This window comes from Chiloscyllium plagiosum, unplaced genomic scaffold (genome assembly GCF_037043375.1).
Source record: "Chiloscyllium plagiosum isolate Xiang-an unplaced genomic scaffold, Cpla_swu_hap1 HiC_scaffold_9, whole genome shotgun sequence".
In the NCBI taxonomy this organism is placed as follows: Eukaryota; Metazoa; Chordata; class Chondrichthyes; order Orectolobiformes; family Hemiscylliidae; genus Chiloscyllium; species Chiloscyllium plagiosum.
The window spans coordinates 53582248-53605012 of NW_028270147.1; the positions used below are offsets into that span (position 1 = coordinate 53582248).

At 38.7% G+C, this 22765-nt stretch overlaps 1 protein-coding gene across 9 annotated transcripts in view; it reads right to left on the reverse strand.

Moving 5' to 3' along the window:
* Positions 1–6566: 6566 nt before the first annotated feature.
* The window catches only part of fggy (FGGY carbohydrate kinase domain containing), a 369292-nt gene continuing 353093 nt past the window's right edge, over positions 6567–22765 (reverse strand). For all 9 annotated transcript variants that reach the window (XM_087990626.1, XM_087990634.1, XM_087990630.1 and 6 more), the window contains 2 exons: positions 11863–11924; positions 6567–8413 (listed from right to left, as the gene is read on the reverse strand). In XM_087990626.1, the coding sequence (XP_087846752.1) occupies positions 8332–8413; positions 11863–11924 (144 nt within the window). In that variant the 3' untranslated portion in view covers positions 6567–8331. The remainder of the gene's footprint in view (positions 8414–11862; positions 11925–22765) is intronic.

The following is a 22765-nucleotide window of genomic DNA, read 5'->3' on the forward strand; positions in this document are numbered from 1 at the left end:
ACTGGGATAATGTTCTGGGCATGTGAAGAAACATAAGTTCAGCATAACAACACAAAGGAAGGTTGTGGTGGTTGGTCAAGGTTAATCTTCTCAGTCTCCGGACTTCACTGCAGAGGTTCTTCAGCTTATTCTAATTTTCTAATCTGCCTGTTCCGAGTTACCATCACTTAGCTCTGGAGTAGAAGGGACTTGAACAGAGGCCTCCTTGCCCAGTGGTAGGGACACTACCACTGCACCACAACAGCCCTCAGATTATTGTCCTGGGCCCAACCATCTTCAGCTTCCCTCCATTATAAAGTCAGAAGTGGAGATGTTTGCTCATAATTCGACAATGTTCAGTGCCATTTGCTACTCTTCAGACACTGAAGCAGCCCATGTATAAATGCAGCATGACCTTGACAACATTCATTAGTCAGACTTCATGTAATATGCATCAAATAATATTCACACCACACAAATGTCAGGCAATGACCATTTCCAGCACTCTAAAAGCTAGTGCTTCCAAATAAACCTTTTGGACTATAACCTGGTGTTGTGTGATTTTTAACCATTTCCAACAAGACAGAATCCAACCACTTCACCTTGATAATGCTGTTATCAACATCCTGGGGGTTACTATCAACCAGAACTGATTTGGACATATAAAACACAGCTACATGAGTAGGTCAGAGGTTCATAATTCTATGGCAAGTAAGCCTCCTCCTGACACCTCAAAGCCCGTTCTCCAACTACAGGCACAAATCAGGTATGTGATAGAATACTCCCCACTTGTCGGAATAAGTGCAGCTCCAACAACATTTAAAAAGTTCCACACCATCCAGAGTAAAGCAGCCTGCCTACTGGAATCCTATCTAACATCTTCAACATTCACTCTCTCCACTGCTAAGGCACTGTGGTAGTAGTATACACCAACTATAAGATAGACTGCAATAATTCACCAAAGGACCTTCCAAATTTGCAACTAAAAGGACAGAATCTGGAGATACTTGGGAACACCACCAGCTGTAAGCTCCAAGTCATACTGCAGCTTGATTTACAGCTATATCACCATTCCTTCATGGTGGCTAGGTCAAACTCTTGGAACTCTCACCCTAATAGCACTATGGTTATTCCTGTACCACATGGGCTACAGTAGTTTAGAAAGCAGCTTAACACCACCTTCTTGAGTAAAAATAGGGATGCTAAATAAATGCTGGCCTAGCCAGTAATGCATGCATGTCCTCAATGGATTAAAACAAAAACACCTGGAAAGGATCCTGGAATAAATAACAGGAAGGATAGATAATAAAATTTTGTGGATATGACGTATATGGATTGGCAAAAGCAGAGGATAAGTTCCAAATAAGAGAGATGAGTCAACGATAATGACTTAAGGAATTAAGGGGAATGCTTGTTAACATATATGCAGAACATTAGAGAGCAGGAAAATAAAGAAATGGTAAAGACAAGTTTTTCATACTAGAGAGACACAGTCATATAACATAGAAAAAGACCCTTTAGCCTATCATGTCTATGGTGATCCAACAAACACCAAACTACATTAATTCCATTTACTGGACTTGATCCATAGCCTACTAAGTCCTGGCATTTTAAGTGCTCAACCAGATGCTTCTGAAATGTTGCCAGAGTACTTACCTCCACCACCCTCTTAGCCAGCATGTTACATATTTCTAATAATCTCTGGGTGAAAAAAAATCTCAGATCTCCTCTGAGCCAGTTGCTCCTCACCTTAAACTCATGCCTTTTGGTCTTAGGCAGGTCAACTATGGGGAAAAGATTCTCATGATCTACTCTGTCTATGCTACTCATAATTTTGTATTCCTCAATCAGCTCCCTGCTCAGCCTCCTTTGCTCCAAGGGAAACAGACCCAGTCTATATAGTCTCTCAGAACTGAGACTTTTCATCCAGGTAACGTCAGTAAGCTTCACACGATCAGGATGAAAGATCATATCTAAACAGAGACACAGCCCGTGTGAATATACAATTCAGGGAATTTGGAGGTGATATGGAAAGGAGGGGAGGAGGTTTTTTTTGCTTTTCTTTTCATTCATAGTTTGGAAGGTTTTCCTAAACAGGATAAACTGAAGCCCAAGATCAGGGACCCAGCACAAAAGAATGACAACACAGGTAAACTGAAGTTCATTGCTTAGTAATAGCTACGTATTTGTCTACTTACAATAGGTTACTTTCAGATTGAAGGTAAATAGGAGACATATTCACAGGCTACAAACCATAAAACGCAATGCAAAACTTTAAAAATCAAATTAAGAACTAGGTAATTAAAATAGATATGCCCGGCCAGGAGATGTGTATTAACTGTGTGATGTGGGAACTGGTGGACCCCACTGTTGTTCAGAGTGATTACAGCTGTAGCAAGTATTGGTTGCTTAAGGAAATCTAGCTCAGAGCTAAAGCGCTGGAGTCTGAGCTTCGAACATTGCAACATATCAGGGAGAAGGTGTTACTTACTTGAAAGCTGTGTTTCAGGAGGCAGTCACACCCTTAGATTCATTATCTCAAATTCAACCAGTGGTCAGAGACAGGAGGGTGTGAGTATGAGCGAGGCAGTGGAGGTATCCAGGAGGTAGTGCTGAAGTAGCCTCAGCTCTGAGCTTGTCTAACAGGTTTATGACTGTTGCTCCCTGTGTAGTTGAGATTGGGGGCTGTGGGGAGGATGAGCAAACTGACCATAGCACCATGGTGCACAGAGCTATTCAAGAGAGAGTAGCAAAGAGAAAGGCAGTTGTATTTGGGGATAGTATAGTCAAGGGAATACACATCGGTATCTGTGGCCAGGATCAAGAGTCCTGAAGGCTATGTTGCTTACCTGATGCTTGGGTTCAGGATATATGTTTGAATTATAAGTAGAGTTTGAGTTATAAGGAGAGGCTGAATAGGCTGGGACTTTATTCCCTGCATCAGTAGAAGCTGAGGGGTGACTTTATAGAGATTTATAAAATCATGAGGAGCACAGTTAAATGAAAAGCCATGGACTTTTCCCCAGGGTGAGGGAGTCCAAAACAAGAGAGCATTGGTATAAGGTGAGAGGGGAAAGATTTAAAAATGATCAGAGGGGCAACTTTTTCAAGGAAGGTGATGTGTGTATGGAATGAGCTGCCAGAGGAAGTGGTAGAGTTCAGTTTAAGAAACTTGGTCGGCCTGGATGAGTTGAGCCGAAGCCATTTCCGTGCTGTAAGGCACAATGACTCTATGTCGTCTGGACTGCAGAGGAACTTAGAGTGGGAGGGGAAAGATCCAGTGTTGTGGTCCATATAAGTACCAACAGTATAGATAGAAAGAGGAAAGAGAGTCTGCTGAGGGAATTTGAACTAGGGGCTAAATTAAAAATCAGAACCAAAAAGGTAATAATCTTTGAATTATTACCTGAGCCACAAGCAAATTAGCATAAAGTCAACAAGATAAGGAAGTAAACGTGTGGCGGAAGATTCATGTGGGAGGAATGGGTTTGAATTCATGGGACAATGGCACCAGTGCTGGGAGAGGGTGCTGTTATGATGGGATGGGCCCCACCTGAACCATGCTGGGTTCAGAGTTCTAGTGGAACTCATAACTAAGGCTGAGCTAGGGCTTTACACTAAATAGTGCAAGGAATATTATGGAAAAGAGTTAGGGGGAGAGCTAGGTAGACACAGAATCCATATGGCTAGACCTGAGAAACCATAAAGGGAAAAAGACCCACATAGGAGTTGTGTATGGGCCTCCTGGCAGTAGTGAGGACGTGGGGAAGTAAATAAATCAGGAGATAGAAAAATCATGTAAGAAAGGTACATGGAGGACTTCAATATGGGAAAATCAGGTTGGTAGTGGATCACAAGAAAAGGAATTTGTGGAATGTCTACAAGATTTCCTTTGGAGCAGCTTGTGGTGCAGCCCATGAGGGAACAGGCTATTCTGGATTTGGTGATATATATTGAGGCAGACTTGATTATGACGCTTAAGGTGAAGGAACTCCAACGGGGCAGTCACCATAATATGATAGAATTCACCCTGCAGCTTGAGAGAGAAAAGCTGGAATCAGATGTAACAGTATTACAATTGAGTAAAGATAACTACAAAGACATGGTGGAGGAGCTGGCCAGAGTTGATTGGAGGGGAGGGCCACGCAGGGAAGATGGTGGAGCAGCAATGGAAGGAGTCAGGCAGGGTTCCAGAGACTCAAAATAACTAAGGTAATGTGCTTGTTTAAGAAGAGAAGGAGGCAGAAGAAGGGAAACTGCAGGCTGGTTAGCCCAACCTTGGTCGTTGGTAAGATTTGAGAGTCTGTTATTAAGGATGAGATTATGGAGTACTTGGTAAAATAAAGTTGAGTCAGAATGGCTTCATGAAGGGGAAGTCCTGCCTGACAAATCTGTTAGAATGCTTTGAGGAGGTAAAGAGCAAGTTAGATAAAGGAGAGCCAGTGGACCTGATCTATTTGGATTTCTAGAAGGCCTTTGACAATGGCTGCATGGGAGACTGCTAAATAAGAGCCCAGGGCATTAGGGGCAAGTTACTGGTGTAGATAGAGGATTGGTTTGTAAATACTCTTCAATGAAGATGCTGCTTGGCACTCTCAACTCGCATAAACTTCTGGGGGTATATTTATAGACATTTCTGGTGAATCCATGTACTCAGGAGCTGTGGGGACCCTTGAACTCGTACTGCAGCCAAAAGAATGTACTTTCCCTAACTCCAATTTCATCTGGACGTTCTTCTCCTCATTCTCACTTGCTGATTCATCATATTTTGCTTCATGTAAATAATTCATTCCCAAGAAAGGACAAGCTTGCATTGATACTTCCTATTGCATAAATGTATGATACAAGTGCTGTAAGATTTTCTCAAAAACAGTAGCAATAATGTGTTATTTTATAGTGCCTACAATATAGTAAAACATTCAAAAGCATCTCAACACATCTAAGCTTTTATTCTCACTTTTCCAGGTCTTTTGGATTTACTCTGGATATCAATATTTCAAGGTAGTCCTAACAACGGGCTGTACCTAATGTTCTTTAATAAAGCAAACTATACTAAAAAATATTGAAAAATAATATATCACAATATAACACATAAAATGCTTACAATCACAAGTGAGCTAATTCACATCAACTGAAAACAAGTGATCAGCTTGCCCTGTCTGAACATCCAGTCATGGATCAGACAACACTATCATTAACGAGCTAACTATTGCTCTGAAGTAAGCTTTCTTATACCCTTTTTCAATACAGACACATTGCATGTTGAAACTTGTTGAGACTGTTTAGTCTCCAGGAATTTGATAAGTTTGACTACAACAACACAAAAGTGTCATCTACCATGGCTGGTTTGATCAATTGCAAATTAAGACTTGTTTGTTTTTCCTTAGAAAGAAGCAGAAAAATGAATTTTTACCTCAGCCTTAGCTTGCTCATGCTGTTACCACCTTTATGTCATATGATATTTATTTGGCACAATTCTACAATCAAGCACTCTCTTTTTAACTGGTAAACAATTATATAATCATCAAGTTCATTGTCTCTGATTTAAACCAAGACTTCAGACTCTCAGACATGTTGTGATAGTTGCAAGTGTATCTGCTCTCCTTGTCCTGCTAGATGACAATATCTGTGTGTTTGGAAGGTGCTGCCTAAGAAGCCTTGGTGAATTCCAACAATTTGTACTGATGATCAAGAGTAGACTCATGGGATGGTAATTAGGTGGGTTGGATTTGTCTTGCTTTTTGTGTACAGAACACATCTGGGCAATTTTCTACATTGTTGGGTAGGTGCCAGTTTTGTAGCTGTACTGGAACAGTTTGGCTGGGGGTGAAACTTGTTCTGTCTTTGGTACTTCTGCAGAATGTGTCATGGTCAATAGCCTCTGCAGTATCCTGTATCTTCAGCTAGATCTTGATGTCACTGATCTCTGATGCAGGGAGGAAGCTAAGATGGATCATCCACTCAGCATGTCTGGCTGAAGATTGTTACTGGGGACAAAGTTGGTGATTAAGAAATGATAGTTTGAAGGCAGTGTCAAAGTTAATTGTTTTGGTCTCCTCCATAATTATTTGGAAGTTTGTCTAGTTATTCCATTAGTCAGACAACTAATACCACAATTCAGAGACAGTAGAGCAGTGTAGTGATTTGTATATTGCTTCATGTATGAAGTGCGGCAGTAATGGGTTAAACCTCACATCACAGCAGGAGGTCAATCCGCTGTCCTTAAACAGCAGCAGTCCTAAGGCATTTTTGTTTTCAGCTCCAAACTCAATAATGCAACATTGTTATTTTCAGATGATAGACTAATTGTATTGAAAGGATTGGAGGTTAATTTCCATAGAGGTTTCTGTTGCTTATTTGTCGTAACTCCCTTCAAAGAGAATTGGAAACCACAGAAAACAGCATGAACAGTGTTTTTCTACGATGCTTGTGGTACATTTTCTATGCTAAAAAGTGACTTAGCAAGAGAACTGCAGCAGAAAATTATTCCTTTTTTTTACATTGTTGTAGTTACCTTTCTGCTTGCATACTTGGCAGGATGCCATTCTGTGCCGGAATCAGTGAAAGCATTAATTTGTGGTTCCATTAAAAAAAAATCAATGGATCAACATTTTTTTTAGTTAATTTAATCATTTTTGAAAGAGAAAAAGGAAAAAATATAAAGAAGCAGCTTTATAACAGGAATCTACAGTAATACAACAACATAAGGAAAACCAGGCAAGGTCTTATAAAACAAAGTTTTGTATTGTCCTGAATGCTAACTGTAAGATGATTAGGATCCAGCTAGGATCCAGAACTATTAGAGATTTTGTAATGTTCTGAGGTCCCTGCAACTTTAGAGTTGATTGCATGGTAGCATTTATAATAATTAGGACCAATTAGGATACATAACACTAAAATGATGCAAAAATGGCTTTGAATTCTGCCCTCAGAAATTCCCTGATTTTGGGTAGTATTTGTTTTGTACAAGACATCATTGTAAAAATTGCATTGGTAGTCAGTACAGTTGCATTGAATACTTAACTGGCACTTGCAAAAGTGAATGGCTGATAATTCGCTCTATCAACAACAACATCTAAATCTGTATTAGCATTAAAACACCAATTACAATATGTATGCTGTGGTGTCAGCAGCATGATAACATTCAAGGACCAACAAACTGATGGAAACGGAAAAATAAATTTTGATTTTAAATATCTCGTTTCAGGTAGAAATTTACACAATCATGACAAAACATATACCATATGAAACAGTTACTCTGTCACGTAAATTGAAATAAGATCAATGATGATAGATTAGGGTAATATGCTTACATGTTTGTGTTGTTAGCGTATTTTCACAAATGAGATAAGGGGATAACTTTAACAATTTGAAGTTAAGCTGTGAGTATGGTGTGCATGAGCCTGGGAAAACTACCACTGAGGGGACAATGACAGTATTTTATCTTAGAGGACAGCATATAACTTTTCAACTTAGATTGAAATGACAAGGGCCAAAGCCTGAGAATGAACATTTTGACAGGACCAGAAAATTGGTCCTCCTGGCTTGTAAGGAAATCTTTTAAAAATCTATTTGCCTGGGCCTCAATCTTCTGGTTTCAGGCACTATGAGTCAGGCAATGAGTTACATAAACACAATCAAATTATGTTGCATCTGGATGATCCCTGTATTTGGGTAATGATGCGACCAGGCAGGCAAAACTGCTGGAAAGTGGCTTTTAAAATGGTGGCTGGCAAGAAAGTGTTGGGAAATCAACCATAAGCACCTTTATCAACACTTCTTTAACATCACTGCAGCCAGTCCTTTCTATTGCCTAAGCAGGATATAAATCTCGTCTTCTGATGCTTTTACTTTAAGAACCTTAGAATTGGTCTATTATAACAAACTCTAGTCACCTTGTAAAGTCACTAGTCTCAAAAATTAATCCATGACTAAAAGTAGTTTTTAGTGTAGATTTACAATGCAATATAGCATTAATGCGAAACAAAACTGACGCTGCAGATGCAATGTGCATGTCGCTGAATCTGCAGTCAGGCATCACCCTGAAGTCTCATAGGATTTCCTGGGCATTAACATCTGATTTACAAGAAATGAAGTTTAGTGTTAACATGAAAATGAAACTGCTTACATGCTTTAATTAATTTAAAGTAGAATTTTTCTTCAGGGAACGCGTGACATTATCTTTTATCTACTTGATCACCTAGAATTCATTTTCATGTTTTACAAAGGTTCTAATGCGGTTCAAAGGTAGAAATGTATTCATTGTAATTTTATTACCAAATAACTTCTTTACTTGGAAAGTGGTAAAGGATTGCGTAAATTCTGGACATTTCTTCCATTGCGCTGTGGCAATCAGATGTTTTGCATAATTGCTTTGTATTTCTTCTGGTGCTCAACCAGCTTCAGAAAGACTTTGTATTTGTTGTCATAAAACCTACAAAACAAATATGCTCAAACTATTTTAATAATAAACAAAACTTCTAACAATAGATTTCTAACAATATGAGATGCTTTGATCAGACTTGCTTCATCTAGAAGACTTTAAACCAAATTTAAATAGTATTTCAGTACCAAAATGTTCTCTGAATTTTCAGCGAGAAAACAAAAATCTCATACAAACTTTGCTGGTCCTTAGGCTAAAGCCAGTTTCCCCTGAGATTTCCTCTTAGCACACAGATGAGCAAGATGCATGGGAATGATGCACAACATGCAAGCCTGCTTAAGTTTTGGCCCCAGATGTTTCCTGTGTTGTTTTTCAATGGTGGAAGAAACATTGTCTTATCCTTGTAGCTTTTCTAGAGTTCAGTAGCCATGTAACTATAATTCAAATTCTTTCAGAAAGTTAAAAAATCACGAGCAGATTTTGTAAACCAAATATGAAGAACTCATAGTTAAAACTATAAATTAAACTACCTATTCACTTAAAAATGAAGAATATGTGAAAATCATTTTGTGGCAAATAAATAGCTTGCAGGCAGGAAATGAATTAGCCAGCAATCTAATAAAGAGGTTCACTGTAGGTTACAGTCTAATAGAAGGGTTCTGTAGGAATAGAATACAAAATGATTTTAACCATTTTGTGAATCCTAGGGTTAGATCACAGATTTGAAATCACTCTCTTGTTGTTTGTTACACAGCAGACATTTCCTGTTATAATTTATATTGATTATAGCTGTGATTCTTCAAATGTAGAAATTTTAGGAGTATAGTAGTTGCTAGTTGAATTTATTAAACTGTTAATACTAAGTTTTTTAAACATAATTTAACCAGTGATATATTTTTAAACAAAAGAACTGATGTTTACAATTTTTGGAGTATTCTAATCTGGCTGCATATTCAAAACTGTTCTGGTGACATCTGTTCTCTATTGTGAATTGTGTATATGCCCAGAGTACGATTAAATATGCCTTAAATGTCTACATCAAAGGAATTAGAAGTGTTGGATTTTATATTTAACTGAGTAAAAAGTAGACTTTGAATCAGAGTGCAAGATTTACGATACTTGATGACTGATTAATTAAAGCTGTTTCACTTTTCTACTTGGAAAGGGTCAGATATTTCATTGCTTTCTATTAGGGAGATTTTTGTTTTTATTCACTCATGGGACTTGGGCATCCTGGCTGGGCTAGCATTTATTGCCTGCCTCTAGTTGTCATTGAGAAGGTGGTGGTGAGGTGCCTTCTTGAACTGCTGCAGTCCATGTGCTGCAGATAAATCCACAATGCTGTTAGGAAGGGAATTCCAGAATTTTGATCCAGTAACAATGAAGGAATGCTGATATATTTCCATGTCACAATGGTGAGTGGCTTGGAAGAGAACTTCCAAGTGGTGGTCTTCCCACATATCTTCTGCCCCTGACCGTAGAGATGGAAGTGGTTGTGAGTTTGGGAGGTGCTATCTGAGGATCTTTGGTGAATTTCTGCAGTGCATCTCGTAGAAATATTTATGGATGTGGTGCCAGTCAAGCAAGCCACTTTGTCTTGGATGGTGACAAAATTCTTGAGTGTTGATGGAGCTGTCCTCATCCAGGCAAATGCGAAATATTCTATTATACTCCTGACTGTGCCTTATAGATGGTAGACAGGCTTTAGAGAATTAGGAGGTAAGTTAATCACTGCCATATTCCTAGACTCTAAAGTGCTCTTGTAGCCACTGTATTTATAATGCTAATCCAGTTCAGTTTCTGGTCAATGGTAACCCCAATAATGTTGATAGTGGGCAATTTGGTGATGGTAACTTCATTGAATGAAAAGGGGTGGTGGTTAGATTGACTCCTATTTGAGAAGATCATTGCCTGGCCTACTTGTTTATTTCAAAGGTGCAAAGCAGGGGGAAACAGGCTGAGAACTTCATGACAGGAATTTAACTTTATGCTGTTAGCAAAGCTCCAAAGATTTTCCAAGGGAGAGAAAATAGTGCTTATACCTAGACCTGAAGACAAAAATGACACCAAATAGTAATGCAAAATAATCTTCATTTATATTGTTCTCACTGCTTCGACATGGCAATACTACATGAATGTGATTGATCTGCCAGCCACAAATGGTTGGCATAGAGCCCAAAGAATACTGTTTTTTCTATGTCGGAGGGATATGGGCCGGGTGCTGGTAGGTGGGACTAGATAGGGTTGGGATATCTGGTCGGCATGGACGGGTTGGACCGAAGGGTCTGTTTCCATGCTGTACACCTCTATGACTCTATGACTCTATGTCCCTGTAAGGAGTTGCCCATTGCTACCAGATTTCCAGGCCTCTCGACAGAAGTGGAAAAGATGTTGGCAAAAAGCTTTTGCATTAGTAACTGTGAATAGATAGGGACAAAAAATGTTGAAATGTTAACTTATGAGAAGAACAAACTGCAAGACATGTGGAAGGGACTCTTTAAGCAAAGCTAATGAAAACTAGGGGTTCAGAAATTGAGAAGAAAGGGCTGGTGCACATGGTTTTAATGAAAGAGACATTTCAGTAAGTTGAGAATGAAGCAAACCATTTCTCCCCAAAGTAAATGTGAGATGTTAAAATCAACATAAACTAGAAATGGAAGTGTTGAAATTAATGCTATGAATGGAGACAGTTAGATATTGGCTAATTTTTTGCTATTCAAAGTGATTCCCCTTTTAAATATGCGTGTTTAAAGTGATAGGAACTGTGTTGCCTTTTATAACTTCAGGGTGCTCTAAAGTACTTCACAGCAAACAAAATAATAGGTGGTCACTGTTTTAATGCACAGTACCTGGCAACAAAACAAAATTATTTTTAAAGCTGACAATTTACTTAGTGAAGCTTTCCAAGGGGTTCGGATTAGAATGAAAAGAAAATCTTTATGTGAGAAGCTAAGTCTTACACTCAAAAGGAATTATTGAATTATTGGGCAAGATATTGTTTGGTGGAACAACAATGATGAGGCAAGTAGAGAAAATCTGGCAGGAAATCATGGTTAAAATTGCTCCCATTTTTATTCATTTACAGGAGAAATCCACAATATATGGTGTGTCTTGTATGGTCTCTGGCCCAATAGTATTGTGTAGCCTATGGCATGCAAACTTCAATAATTCACTCAGAAATAAAATTATAGTTTGAGTGTGCTTACCAGAGGAGGTTAACAATTATACTAAGCATTAATCCAGTGTAACAATGTGAAGCAACGTGAATGTAATACCCTGGCGATACAACGCCTTGGGAACATTCATATTCCATAGAATGGAAGAGTCAAGAAGATCAAACCTTTCCCCAAAAAGCTGCTGAATATTGTCCAGCAAAAGACTGCAATTGATAAAAGTTGGATAATCAGATCATCTGTCTAACCTCTCCTACATGAAACTATTCAAGAAAGTTGATAAAAAAAGGAAACAAATGAAATTAAGAACATTTTAAAATTAAGTACCTTTTTTGCCCTTCATCTGGATGAAGTATTTCTCCAACCTTTCCCATTTTTTCCATAGCTTCCTGTTGAATACATTGAAAAAATGCTCCCATTATATAAATATGAAAAATGTTGAGATATCAACTTATTACATAGTACTGGGACACTAATAATTTATTTTTGAATAGAGACATCAAAAGCAGGAATATAAGATTATAAGAATGCATATAATGTCAAAATGGCATTTTGCCACCAATCAATGCACTGAATTACATACACAAACTACTGAGATCAACACATTCTATGCCAACCAAATGTTTGTCCTCTTTGATTAGTGAATCATTTTCAACAGTCACAGACTGTATACTTCTCCTTTCTATTGAGCTGTTGCATCATACCTAAGCTTCCTTACAAACTTAATAAACTACCTTAAAATTATTCAGGGCATACTTGACTTCCATTTTTAAGGTATCTGTGGCTCACAAACCCAAAAATTTACAATAACTACTGTGAGGTTCATGCTCATAGCACTACTTCTGTGGGTATGATTTCATTATTGACAAGCAATTTCTGACTTCTGGAAGCAAGTTGCAACTTTCCCTGATGTGGGAGTCGGTTATGCTGCACAATCTTGTGTCTCTGATGAGAAACAACAGCAGCAACACCAACAGCAGCATGACAACTGGAGTAACATAATTTTCAGCAGCATCAGTAGTTGGCTGCGCAACAGCAACATGCTGCCTCAAAGGACAAAGGGGATGGACACAGAAACCCAGCTTGGAGGCAATACCCAGAATAACAGAAAATCAACCTTCTTAACATCATGCAAGTGCAGGCAGCAGTGCCTTAAGCCTCTTGGATTTTTGAGACAAATCATTGCTAATGACCCCTGTCTTCTGAAACAAGAGCTCCCTCCTAATAGACCAGGTGGACATATAGAGCCAGTGGCTGCCAAGGTTGCTATAACTGAACGGTTCCTCTCTGGTTCTCTGCCATCCCTTGAAGCTGTACAATTGTCCAGCTGCAAGGAAAGAGAGCAAAGAGTATGAAAAATGCATTGTGCAGTGCAGTAAAGATAAAATTTGTAGAGAGTGGCAATGAGGTGTGGGTATGAGATCATGCAATGAGGATGGTTATGTATGTTGGCTGTTCAAGTGGAAATGTGACATGCCTAGAGACGAATGAGTGGCGCTACAAGGTGTACTGGTCTGAGATGATGTGTAAGTAAATGCTTGAAAAGTTATAATGCAAGGCTTTACTCCTGTGAGGGTTCACCACTGCTTTTACCATGCTTCTCAAGTGGTTGAGGTAATTTGAATTCTTTGGATACTGTCTCAAGGATGGAACAATCACAGTCTTGCTGCTTACCTCGTCTATTCAGCTCCTTGGGCTTTTTCTACCAGAAACAGGATAGTAATGTCATGGCTAAGAGAAAGAGCTATAGCATAGCCCCTTACAACTACAAAATGGCTCATAATTAATTGACGGCCTCCCCACTTATTTGAGGGTGTCTCCTGTTAGGATTGCTACCTGTGTTTTCTAATAGGGTGCTTCCCAGGGTGGAATCTAAATGTTATTAACTGTTTTCTTGCATATCTTTTGAGTGCTACTTTGGTGCTAGGACTTGATTTGCCGTTTTATGAAATAATTGTCTCCATGATTGAGGTGGATCTTGCTTCCTAGCTTCTGAATCTGGAGATGGACCTGCTATAGATTTCCACTTCTGCTACTTTCAAGGCAAACCAGACTTTCTGCCATCGATGCAAACAAAAGGGATCATTCTCAAATACTGGGGTCTTGGCAGACTAACTACACGATCACTGTTGCCCCTTATAGCTGTGCAACTGTTACTGGCTAGGCCTCATTAGGTCATTGGTCTACTTGACAGCAAATGTTTATCACCAACGATACCACGGAAGAAACAACATGTGCTAATCCAGCAGCTCACGAAGCCAATATTCTGAGCGTCTTTGGGAAAAAAAACATCAATTGCATTAGGATCACAGCCAAAGTGAAATTTCACCACAAATGTTTCTGGTGTTGCCTTGCACTCCACCATGGACTGCAATATCCATAGTGCATCAGGTGCACTTATTAGACATTTGCATTTATAGAATAGTGTTTAATGCAGCTCACCAGTTCTATATTAAAGCTTGGAATTCATTCTTCTATAATGCAGCTTCCAAGAAGTATCATTTAGTTGAACTGGAATGCAGGCAAGACCTCCAGAACAGAAGTCATTTCTCTTCTACATCTGTCATATGCTCTGGCTCACAAATGCTCTTTGTTTCATCCATTGTATCTCTGTCTGCCTGACTCTCTACATCTCACAAACTGAATGCAATTGTGCAGACTGGGACCCATTGAGGGCATGATATGAAATGCTGGCTACTACTGAACTTTGCTTGTCTTCACCTGATATATTCACAGACAGAGAAGAGGGAGAAAGATTACAAAAAGGTATGATGTGCAGCTTTCTCAACATAAGGGTAATCTTCACATTATGGGGTCCCAATGTGGACTCTTTTCCACAAAACCTGAAAATTAACATATGAATTGGAGTAAGGAATATCACAGAGAAGGAATTCAGGAAAAGAAAATGCAAAATCAGTGCAGATGCTAAAATGTAAAATAAAGCTAAGGCTGTAAATATGCAATGGGTCACAGAGCATCTATGGAGAGACATTTGGCTAGATTTTAATGGGAATATCTGGGTTCCCATCCTATGCTGAAAGATTTGGGCGATCCCTCCTCCACTTTGGTAGCTCAGCCTAGAGTAATCACACACTGTGAGGTGGTTTAATTGATTCATGGCAAAACCTCCACCTCCCCAAAGTTAAAGAGCCAGAGTCAAAGCGCAAGAAAAGTATTGTACAGGGTAATGTTACTGGAAGGATTAATGTTGAAGATTGCATTAAGCTTCACACAATTTAGTGAGTTAATGCAGTCATACTTAACAGAATTAGAAGTTTGAAAAGGTGAAAAATAATACATTACAATGCTGAACAGTTTATAATGTTTTAGACAAGGAACGTAAAATTGTATTGCTATTTACAGATATAAACATCTTCCAGGGAAAGAGAGTACAGAAGACTTGAGGTACTGCAAAGTTAAAAGTTTTAAAATAAATGGAATAAATAATCACATTCGGAAGACATGACAGGAGAAACAATACGAACTACAACATTTTTTGTTTATTGACTCATGGGATGTGATGGGCCAAATAGGATATGGGATTGGAGAAAAAAACGTTCTTAAGATACGGAATTGCTTCAAACAGAAATATTAAAGTGCAAACAGACCAATTAAATACCCAACTGCATTCAATAGGATTGATGGCTGATGACATCTCCAACACATAAAAGAAGGCACCAATATGGTGTTGTCCAAGGTTTGGACAATTCCTTTAATGTGAGAACAAATAATACTCTTGGACAAAACTAGATTAGCAGAAGAGTTCATTTCCAGGGGAATCCATAATTAATTTCATTAATGATGCTCAAAGATTAGTGGAAATCTGAGACTGTGGAAATCAGAATTCAGAAGAGACAGCATTGTTGTTGAAACAATTGACGAGTCTTTGGCAGATCTAATCCAAAACAATTTGACTTTGGAGAAAGCTATTCAGATTGTGTCAAAAACAGAAACCAAGAAGAAGCAGACAAGTCCTGAGAGAAGGTCAAACCACATGAGAAGAGAGTAACAGAACCTATCCACTTTATCAGGTATAGATATTTTCAAACAACCTGTTTAGTTGTATTATCACACACCTCTGGACTAGGTAGGACATGAACCCAGGTCTCTTGGCTCAAAAGTAAGGACACCACCACTACACCACAAAAGTCCCTGCTTTATTAGGTACAAGCATTTTAAAGCACAGGTGACAAGCTAAGACTAAAACCAAGCCACACAAGATACTAACAGTCTGTGTCAGTGCTGTGAAACAAGGAAGCCTCACAAGCACAAGCACTGCCCACTGAAGAACTTTCAGATGGCAGAAATCAGCAATGTGCTTATGCAGAAGCTAATACTGACAACAAGGTTAAGCAGTAGTTCAGACAACAAAATCATTTGCGGAACAAATTGTCATTGTAGATTTGAGTTTGGAGTCAGATGATGAGATGTGCAAGTTCAAGAACAGCATTTCAATTCTTTGTCTTCCAAAGCAAAATTAATAGCACCAGTAACCGAGTTAATGCTAAGTAAGCAATAATCCTTCAGAACCATGACTGAGGGTGAAACAAAATGTCTGATGGACGAGTACAATGATCATGAAGAGCAAATTAAAAAACAGCTAACCTAATTAACAAGTCGAAGTAAAGAATTTGCACACTTCAATTTTGTTATAGACCTGTAATAAGAATAAAGATTTGCTGGACAAGTTGAAGATGAACTTTATATGGAAACCAGATAAACATCCATAGATTTAGGATGCAGTCAAAAAGAAAAAAACTACCCAGTGCAGAAATCCAGTATTCTGTAAAGAAGAAAGTAGTTGTATACACTAAGTAGCAGTCTTCTGTGATGAAAACTCATGAGACTAAAAGATCCCCGAATGTTGTTATGGGGCAATTGTCTGATTCAGGACAGACAAGTTCTTTTGCAAAAGACAGAAAGATATTCAGGAAATTGAAAATACTCCAAAAACTGTATCAATCTCCTGGATTAGCAGGAAAAACCTCCTCCACAAAGGACATCCATCACACAGACAGATCAGACAGGGTCAAGATTAGAATCAGAGTTGATAGCCCTCAAGCCAAAGAGCTACCAATTTTCCAGGTCTGAAGAGAACACATTTCAAAAGGATTATGAAACCTGAAATTGTGAAGTCCAAGACATTTGCTGGTTATAGTGTTGGAAGGAATGGGGACAGGGTAATTGCAAATGTAATTGTTTATATGTGTGTGCAAGTGTTAACATGGGAAAATAACTTGGGTGGGAGGACAGAAGCGGGAAGGAAGTGTTGTATAAGTTAATGGCTCTGAAAGATCAATGTTGGAGAGTGCAGTGCACTCTGTCTAATTTGATGACACAGCCTTGGATTGGAAAATTGGGAAAATAGCCCAGGAAGGGATCAGATGAATCATCTCTACCTCCTGATAGTCTTAGTAAGAATGTCTAACCAGCTAATGTAACTTGTACCTCATTGCTATCAGACAATAAACCACATCTATACACAACATGCAAAAAACTATCTCACAGCATATAGCAAAGCTACAAATCTGTGCATTGACACAATCACACTGCAGTGTGAGTATGTAAGTTCAGCTTGGATTCCTGTAATCTGATTTGGTAGATACCAATGGTGTAGCAGTGGCAGGACTACCTGTATGCACCTATCTCTGCACCATCACAATACATGCGATTCAAACCATACCCACATGGCGAGAATGAAAGGGCCATAGGACTTTCTTTTTCAAAGATATAGGAGAATGAATCAGATACATCACCAGTGAGCAGGTAGAGAACTACAATAACTATATATCAGACAGAGCGTGCAAGTCAGAAATCCAGTCACAAATATCTGGATATCAGCAAAGGTTTCTATTATTTTTAACCAGCTCACATCACATGAACTCATTATCTATTATAGTTCTATACTGCAAAGGAACAGAAATCAGTTCAGATCAATGTATGCCAATCATGCGCACACAGAGAGTGAGGATGAATATTTTGACAATGATAATTATGCAAATATACTGAAGAACATCAAGCAGCGCCAAGGCAAACAAATTGTCAGCCAAGGGCAATTGAGAAAAACTTACATTTTTTCAGATGGTTATAATCACCAGATCAAGATGAGCTAGTCCAATGCGTTTTAATGCAATTTGAATTGTTAATTTTTATAATTCTGTTTTTATATGTCTGTATAGCTGTTGAAGTGACAACATGTGCCTATGTACATGATGAAAACTTTGAGATTTCCTTTCTTTGGGAAAAGAGGGGATATCGTTTATGCCATACAAAAGATAAACAATATACCTGTAAGAAACATGCTCATGATATCATCACTTTACCATGACATGAGACTTAATGGAATAAAGCTATCAGAACAGTCTTGTGGAGCAGTGATACTGTCCCTCCTTCTGGACGAAGCTCTGAGTTCAAGTCCTATCTGTCCTGGATGTGTACCATAACATCTTCAAGCATGTTGATTAAAATAACTACAAAGCTCTCAGTGTCTATCTTACTGAGCTCTGCCCTCTTGCAGCATGACAGGATGAGGGAAGCATATTACAGTACATCCAATTTGCTTATCTTGTGCTCAGACACAGCAAGTGCCTGTGATTATAATGTGCATATGTAAATACCAGCAGCTGTAAGAAACATTCATTGATCTTTTCAGTTGCGCATAGCTTCAGCCTTGATGAATGCTAACCTAGGTATCACAGCATGATCTTTGAAAATCATCAGTATATCTTGCCACATCATATTTATTGTATGAAAGCAAAAGATAGAACCACATTTGGTCAGGCATTATTACTTGCACACTGGGAGCTGGTACAAATACATCTGCTCCATCCAAAAGCTAGAGGTGAACTCCTGGTCTCCACCCACAGAATTTGTCTGGCATCAGTAGACCAAGTGAAACCAATATAACATGAACAATAACCCCTTCATAATCATTATAATATACAACAGAAAACTATATAAAATGGGGGATCACTGACCAATACATTAACTCTGCTTCTCACTCCACAAATGCTGCCTGACCTCCTGAATAGTTCCAGCATTTGTTTTTGTTTTCATAATGTATAAAATAAAATGTTTGTGTACCTTTATAAACTACAAAAATAAAATTTGCAATTTCTTAGTTTTGGGAAAAAGCCGTTGCCTCTTGAAATTTTTAAAACATCCAATAGTTACTCTAACCACTGTCATTTCATATCTGTAGCGCTATCCTGAAATAATCAGTCAAAGGTAGTCTTGGCTACTTACAGTCTAGCAGCCAATAAAAAACATGACAAGATGATTTCCATGCATTAAATTATGGTCATATTCTATGACATTTCATATTGTTTTATGAGTTATGGCATTGATTTATGAAGGAAGTTTGATCGAAGCAATTTGCTTTGAAGATATATGTTCTACCTGAATAAAAGATAGTCTATTTCCTTTCTGATAATTTAATTATTATCACTTGGGACATTTTTAAAATTAATGGCTTCAAAGTACGTTTTTACAGTTCTCAATGATGTGGGGAAGTGGAGGAAGATCGTTATGTGCAAATCATTTGAGTTTTCAATTGTCCTTCCTTTTGAATTATGCCCATTTAGGTGTCAGCAGTATTAACAGTAACTCCCAGCTTCCTCTTTTAATTAATGAATGTTGAAAAAACAAATGTTATGCTATTTGACAAAAAATAGTTTCTAGGATTAACTCCTCAGTACCTTAAAGATAAATATTTTAGCCTAGATATTCAGGGGTTGGGGGAACCTGATGAAAAATAAGACAATACTTCTAAACTAATTTGTGTTCAAAAACCATTTTAAGACAGATCAGGATCAAGTTTAATTTCCATTCCACATATTCTGCTGGGCAGCCTAGGTTCTTATGTAAATCAGTTGGGAGCCTTGTTAATCCTTGCAAATTGGAGTTCCATAGTGTTTAATGCCCACATGTAATTTAAGAGAACATACACTGGCTATAATATTTGGGATGTGGATGTTCTGTTTGGTAAAACTTGGTTGTGAAGAGAAAGAAACCCAAAGTCTAAAAGGCAAATCTAAAATTATTTTCTGGGTCTAAACAAGATCTAGAAGAATGATATGGGACTTACTACCTGAAATCACCTCTCTGTAAAGGTACCAATCCGCTGACTAGCAGAGTATGTGAACTGCTCAATATCCCTCAAACCCAATGAGTTGTGTGCAACTTGCTGGCAGTGTCATTATGACTTTGAAATGGTTCAGAACCTCCACTGGAAAGACAAAGTGAGGGAACTTTTAGTTATTTTCTAGTTTCCAGTTTTGCACTGAGTATGAAGCATTACTGTTAGTTTTTATTTGCCGTTTTGTGAAATTATAATTATTCATAACTTCTGTTATTCATTTGAGAATTTATTTTTGTCCAGCAAGTGTACAAATGGTTCTGTGGAAACTACAACAATCAAATTTTCTATTCTATGCTTAAATTTCAAGGGGTCAGTATTCAACAAATACATTTGGTGCTAAAGAGGTATCCGAGATAGGATCCGATTTCAAATTCTAGTTCAAGTACACTTATTTCAAAATTGCCAAAGAAATTGAAACAAGTGATAGAAACAGCTGACTGCCATTTAAAATATTTACTGGTGCTCATTAAAAAATTACAAAGTGACCTAACTCTTGTAACAGTGTCTAGTGTATGAAAGTAAGAATGATACTGCTGTCAATTTTAAGCATGGTTAAATAGATACTGCCTAGTTTATGATCTTTGTTGCTGAAACTGTGAAGCGAACCTCTGAAATTCATTGCAAGTCATTCTTGGTCACCTTGTCAAGACTTCAACAAAACTTGTATGATATTCATTCTGTAAATTCTTTGAGGACTTTATCTGAAAAGACTAAGTGTTGTGCTCTTCTCACATTACTGGACAACATATAGGAATCACAAGGACATATGGAGTCATTGTTAAGAATTGGGGGAGCCCTTAGTCTGGACGAATAGCAGGAGCAGGACACATGGCACCAATGTTGCAGGAACGAATATCAGGAGGTCTTTTCTTTGTGAATGCAGGACATCTCTCCTTCTCTGCACTTTCTTCACCAGAACTTCAGGAATCATAGAATCCCTATAGTTTGGAAGCAAGCCATTCAGTCTATTGAGTCCACACCAATTCTATGAAATACATCCCATCCAGACACACCCTATCCCTGTAACCATACATTTCCCATTGCTAATCTACCTAACCTACACATCCCTGGACACTTCAGCATGGTCAATCCACCTACACATCTTTGGGAGGAAACTGGAGAACCTGAGGTAAACCCATGCAGACATGTGGTGAATCTGCAAATTCCACACAGTTGCCCCAAGGTGGAATTAAACCTGGGCCCCTAGTGCTGTGAGGCAGCTGTGCCACTGTACCATCTAGACACATCAAACTCCCCCTTGGTCCCTAAAACATTTTGTGATGTTCTGCTGTGTGCTAGGCATAACTCTCTCCATTTTTAGTGGAATTGGGAATGAGAAGCCCCCTTAAAATTCAAGTGCAACAATCATGTTAGTATCTCCATTCAAATTCATATGAATCAAAAATTAGGACTAAAATTGTTTGTTATATCAAAATTTTTTTAAAAAAGATTTATTTGCATGGTGTAGTGATTGTAATGAGGTCAGCCAGGTTGACCTCATAGAATATGAATTCTGTGGGATGTTAATCAAGCCCAATAAGGAAGCGATGGCTGACAAATCTAAACAGGAGTGTCAGAGGTTCTGTTCACTCTGAGAGCTGGCTCTGAGGAATCTGGACCAGTGTCATGAACTCTCTACAAGTAAATAAAGGGTGACTTAGTGATGGGATACTGGCCTCTGTGGAGTTAGGTCAGTAGCAACAAGAGAAAAGCACACTCATGAAAACATTCACTCACAACAGTCGTCTTTGAGTTGGGGTAAGCGTTGCTGGCATTATACCATTATTTGGGAAACTTGACTCGTTTAATCCTGCTGTTGAAGACTGGTCCCAGAATGTTGAAAATAAACACTGGGGCAGATGAAAAGCAATGAGTAATTCTTCAGACAGCTTGTGGGCCCGCAAGCTTTTTCAGTTATTTGGAGTCTAATTTTCCCCGAGGCACCAGTTACTGAAACCTTTCAAGAGTAGGTGGATTTTCTTAAGGAATATTATGACCAGAAGCCTCCTCTAATTTTGCAACTCTATCAGATTCACTCAGCAATTCAAGAGCCTGGGGAATCCGTATTGGGTTTTTGTCTTGGTTAAGACAATTGGCAGAGGCATGTGACTTTGATTCAACCTTTAATGAGATGCTGAGAGACGGTCAGGTATGTCGGATGAATGACGTAACCATGCAAAAACATCTACTTGCTGAAGCACAACTGGACTTCAAACAGGCACTACAACTAGCTTTATCATTGGAAAATGTGGCAAGTGGAACATATGAGTAGCAGTGTATTCTGATGTAAATGGATACCGTCAGCATTCTGACTGAGCTTGGGAAGATCACTTGAGCAAAGTCAATTGCCTCACTCAGAACAGAGGGACTCTCGGTCAGCCCACAGCAAAACCCCAAGACAAAGCCGAGCCTTGGCCAAATGGTTAAAATTTTCTTTAGGATCCTGGTTGGTAAGCCATTGTAGTTGATGCCAGTATGTGGACTCAAGACAGCAATGGAGGCCTACAAGGTCTGCCTTGAGGAAGAGAACTCATAAGCCGGTATCCAGGAAAGTGCACATCCTGGAAAGTAGACATAAATCTGGTTTGGAATGGGTTAAATTGCTTAGCAATTGCCAACTCAGACCCAATTAAAATAAATGTCTGGAAAAAGTAAGGTGAAACAGTCACCTGGTTCTAATGTAGGTTGATACAGTTGTGGCCATTTCAGTGATTGCAGAACCAATCTTAAACAAAATTCACTCTAGACTCCAACTCTCAAGTTTATGCAAGGCCTCGGCTAGACTAAGAACCTACGCTGGGGAACCTTTACAGATCAAGGGTGCAACTTTGGCTCCGGTCTCTTATCCCACTGATTGTCGTAAAAGGCTCGGGCCCAAGCTTGATGGGTGAAATTAGTTGAGAAAGATTCACCTAGATTGGCTCAACATTTTTTGATTACAAAATGGCTGCCTGAATGAAGCCCTAATTAAATATCTGGAAATTTTTCCAGGAAGTTCTAGGGACTATTAATGAAGCTGAGGCCATCTTGCATGTTGACCAGGAAGTAATTCCAGGATTCTGCAAGGCCTGCCCAGTGCCATTTGTCTTA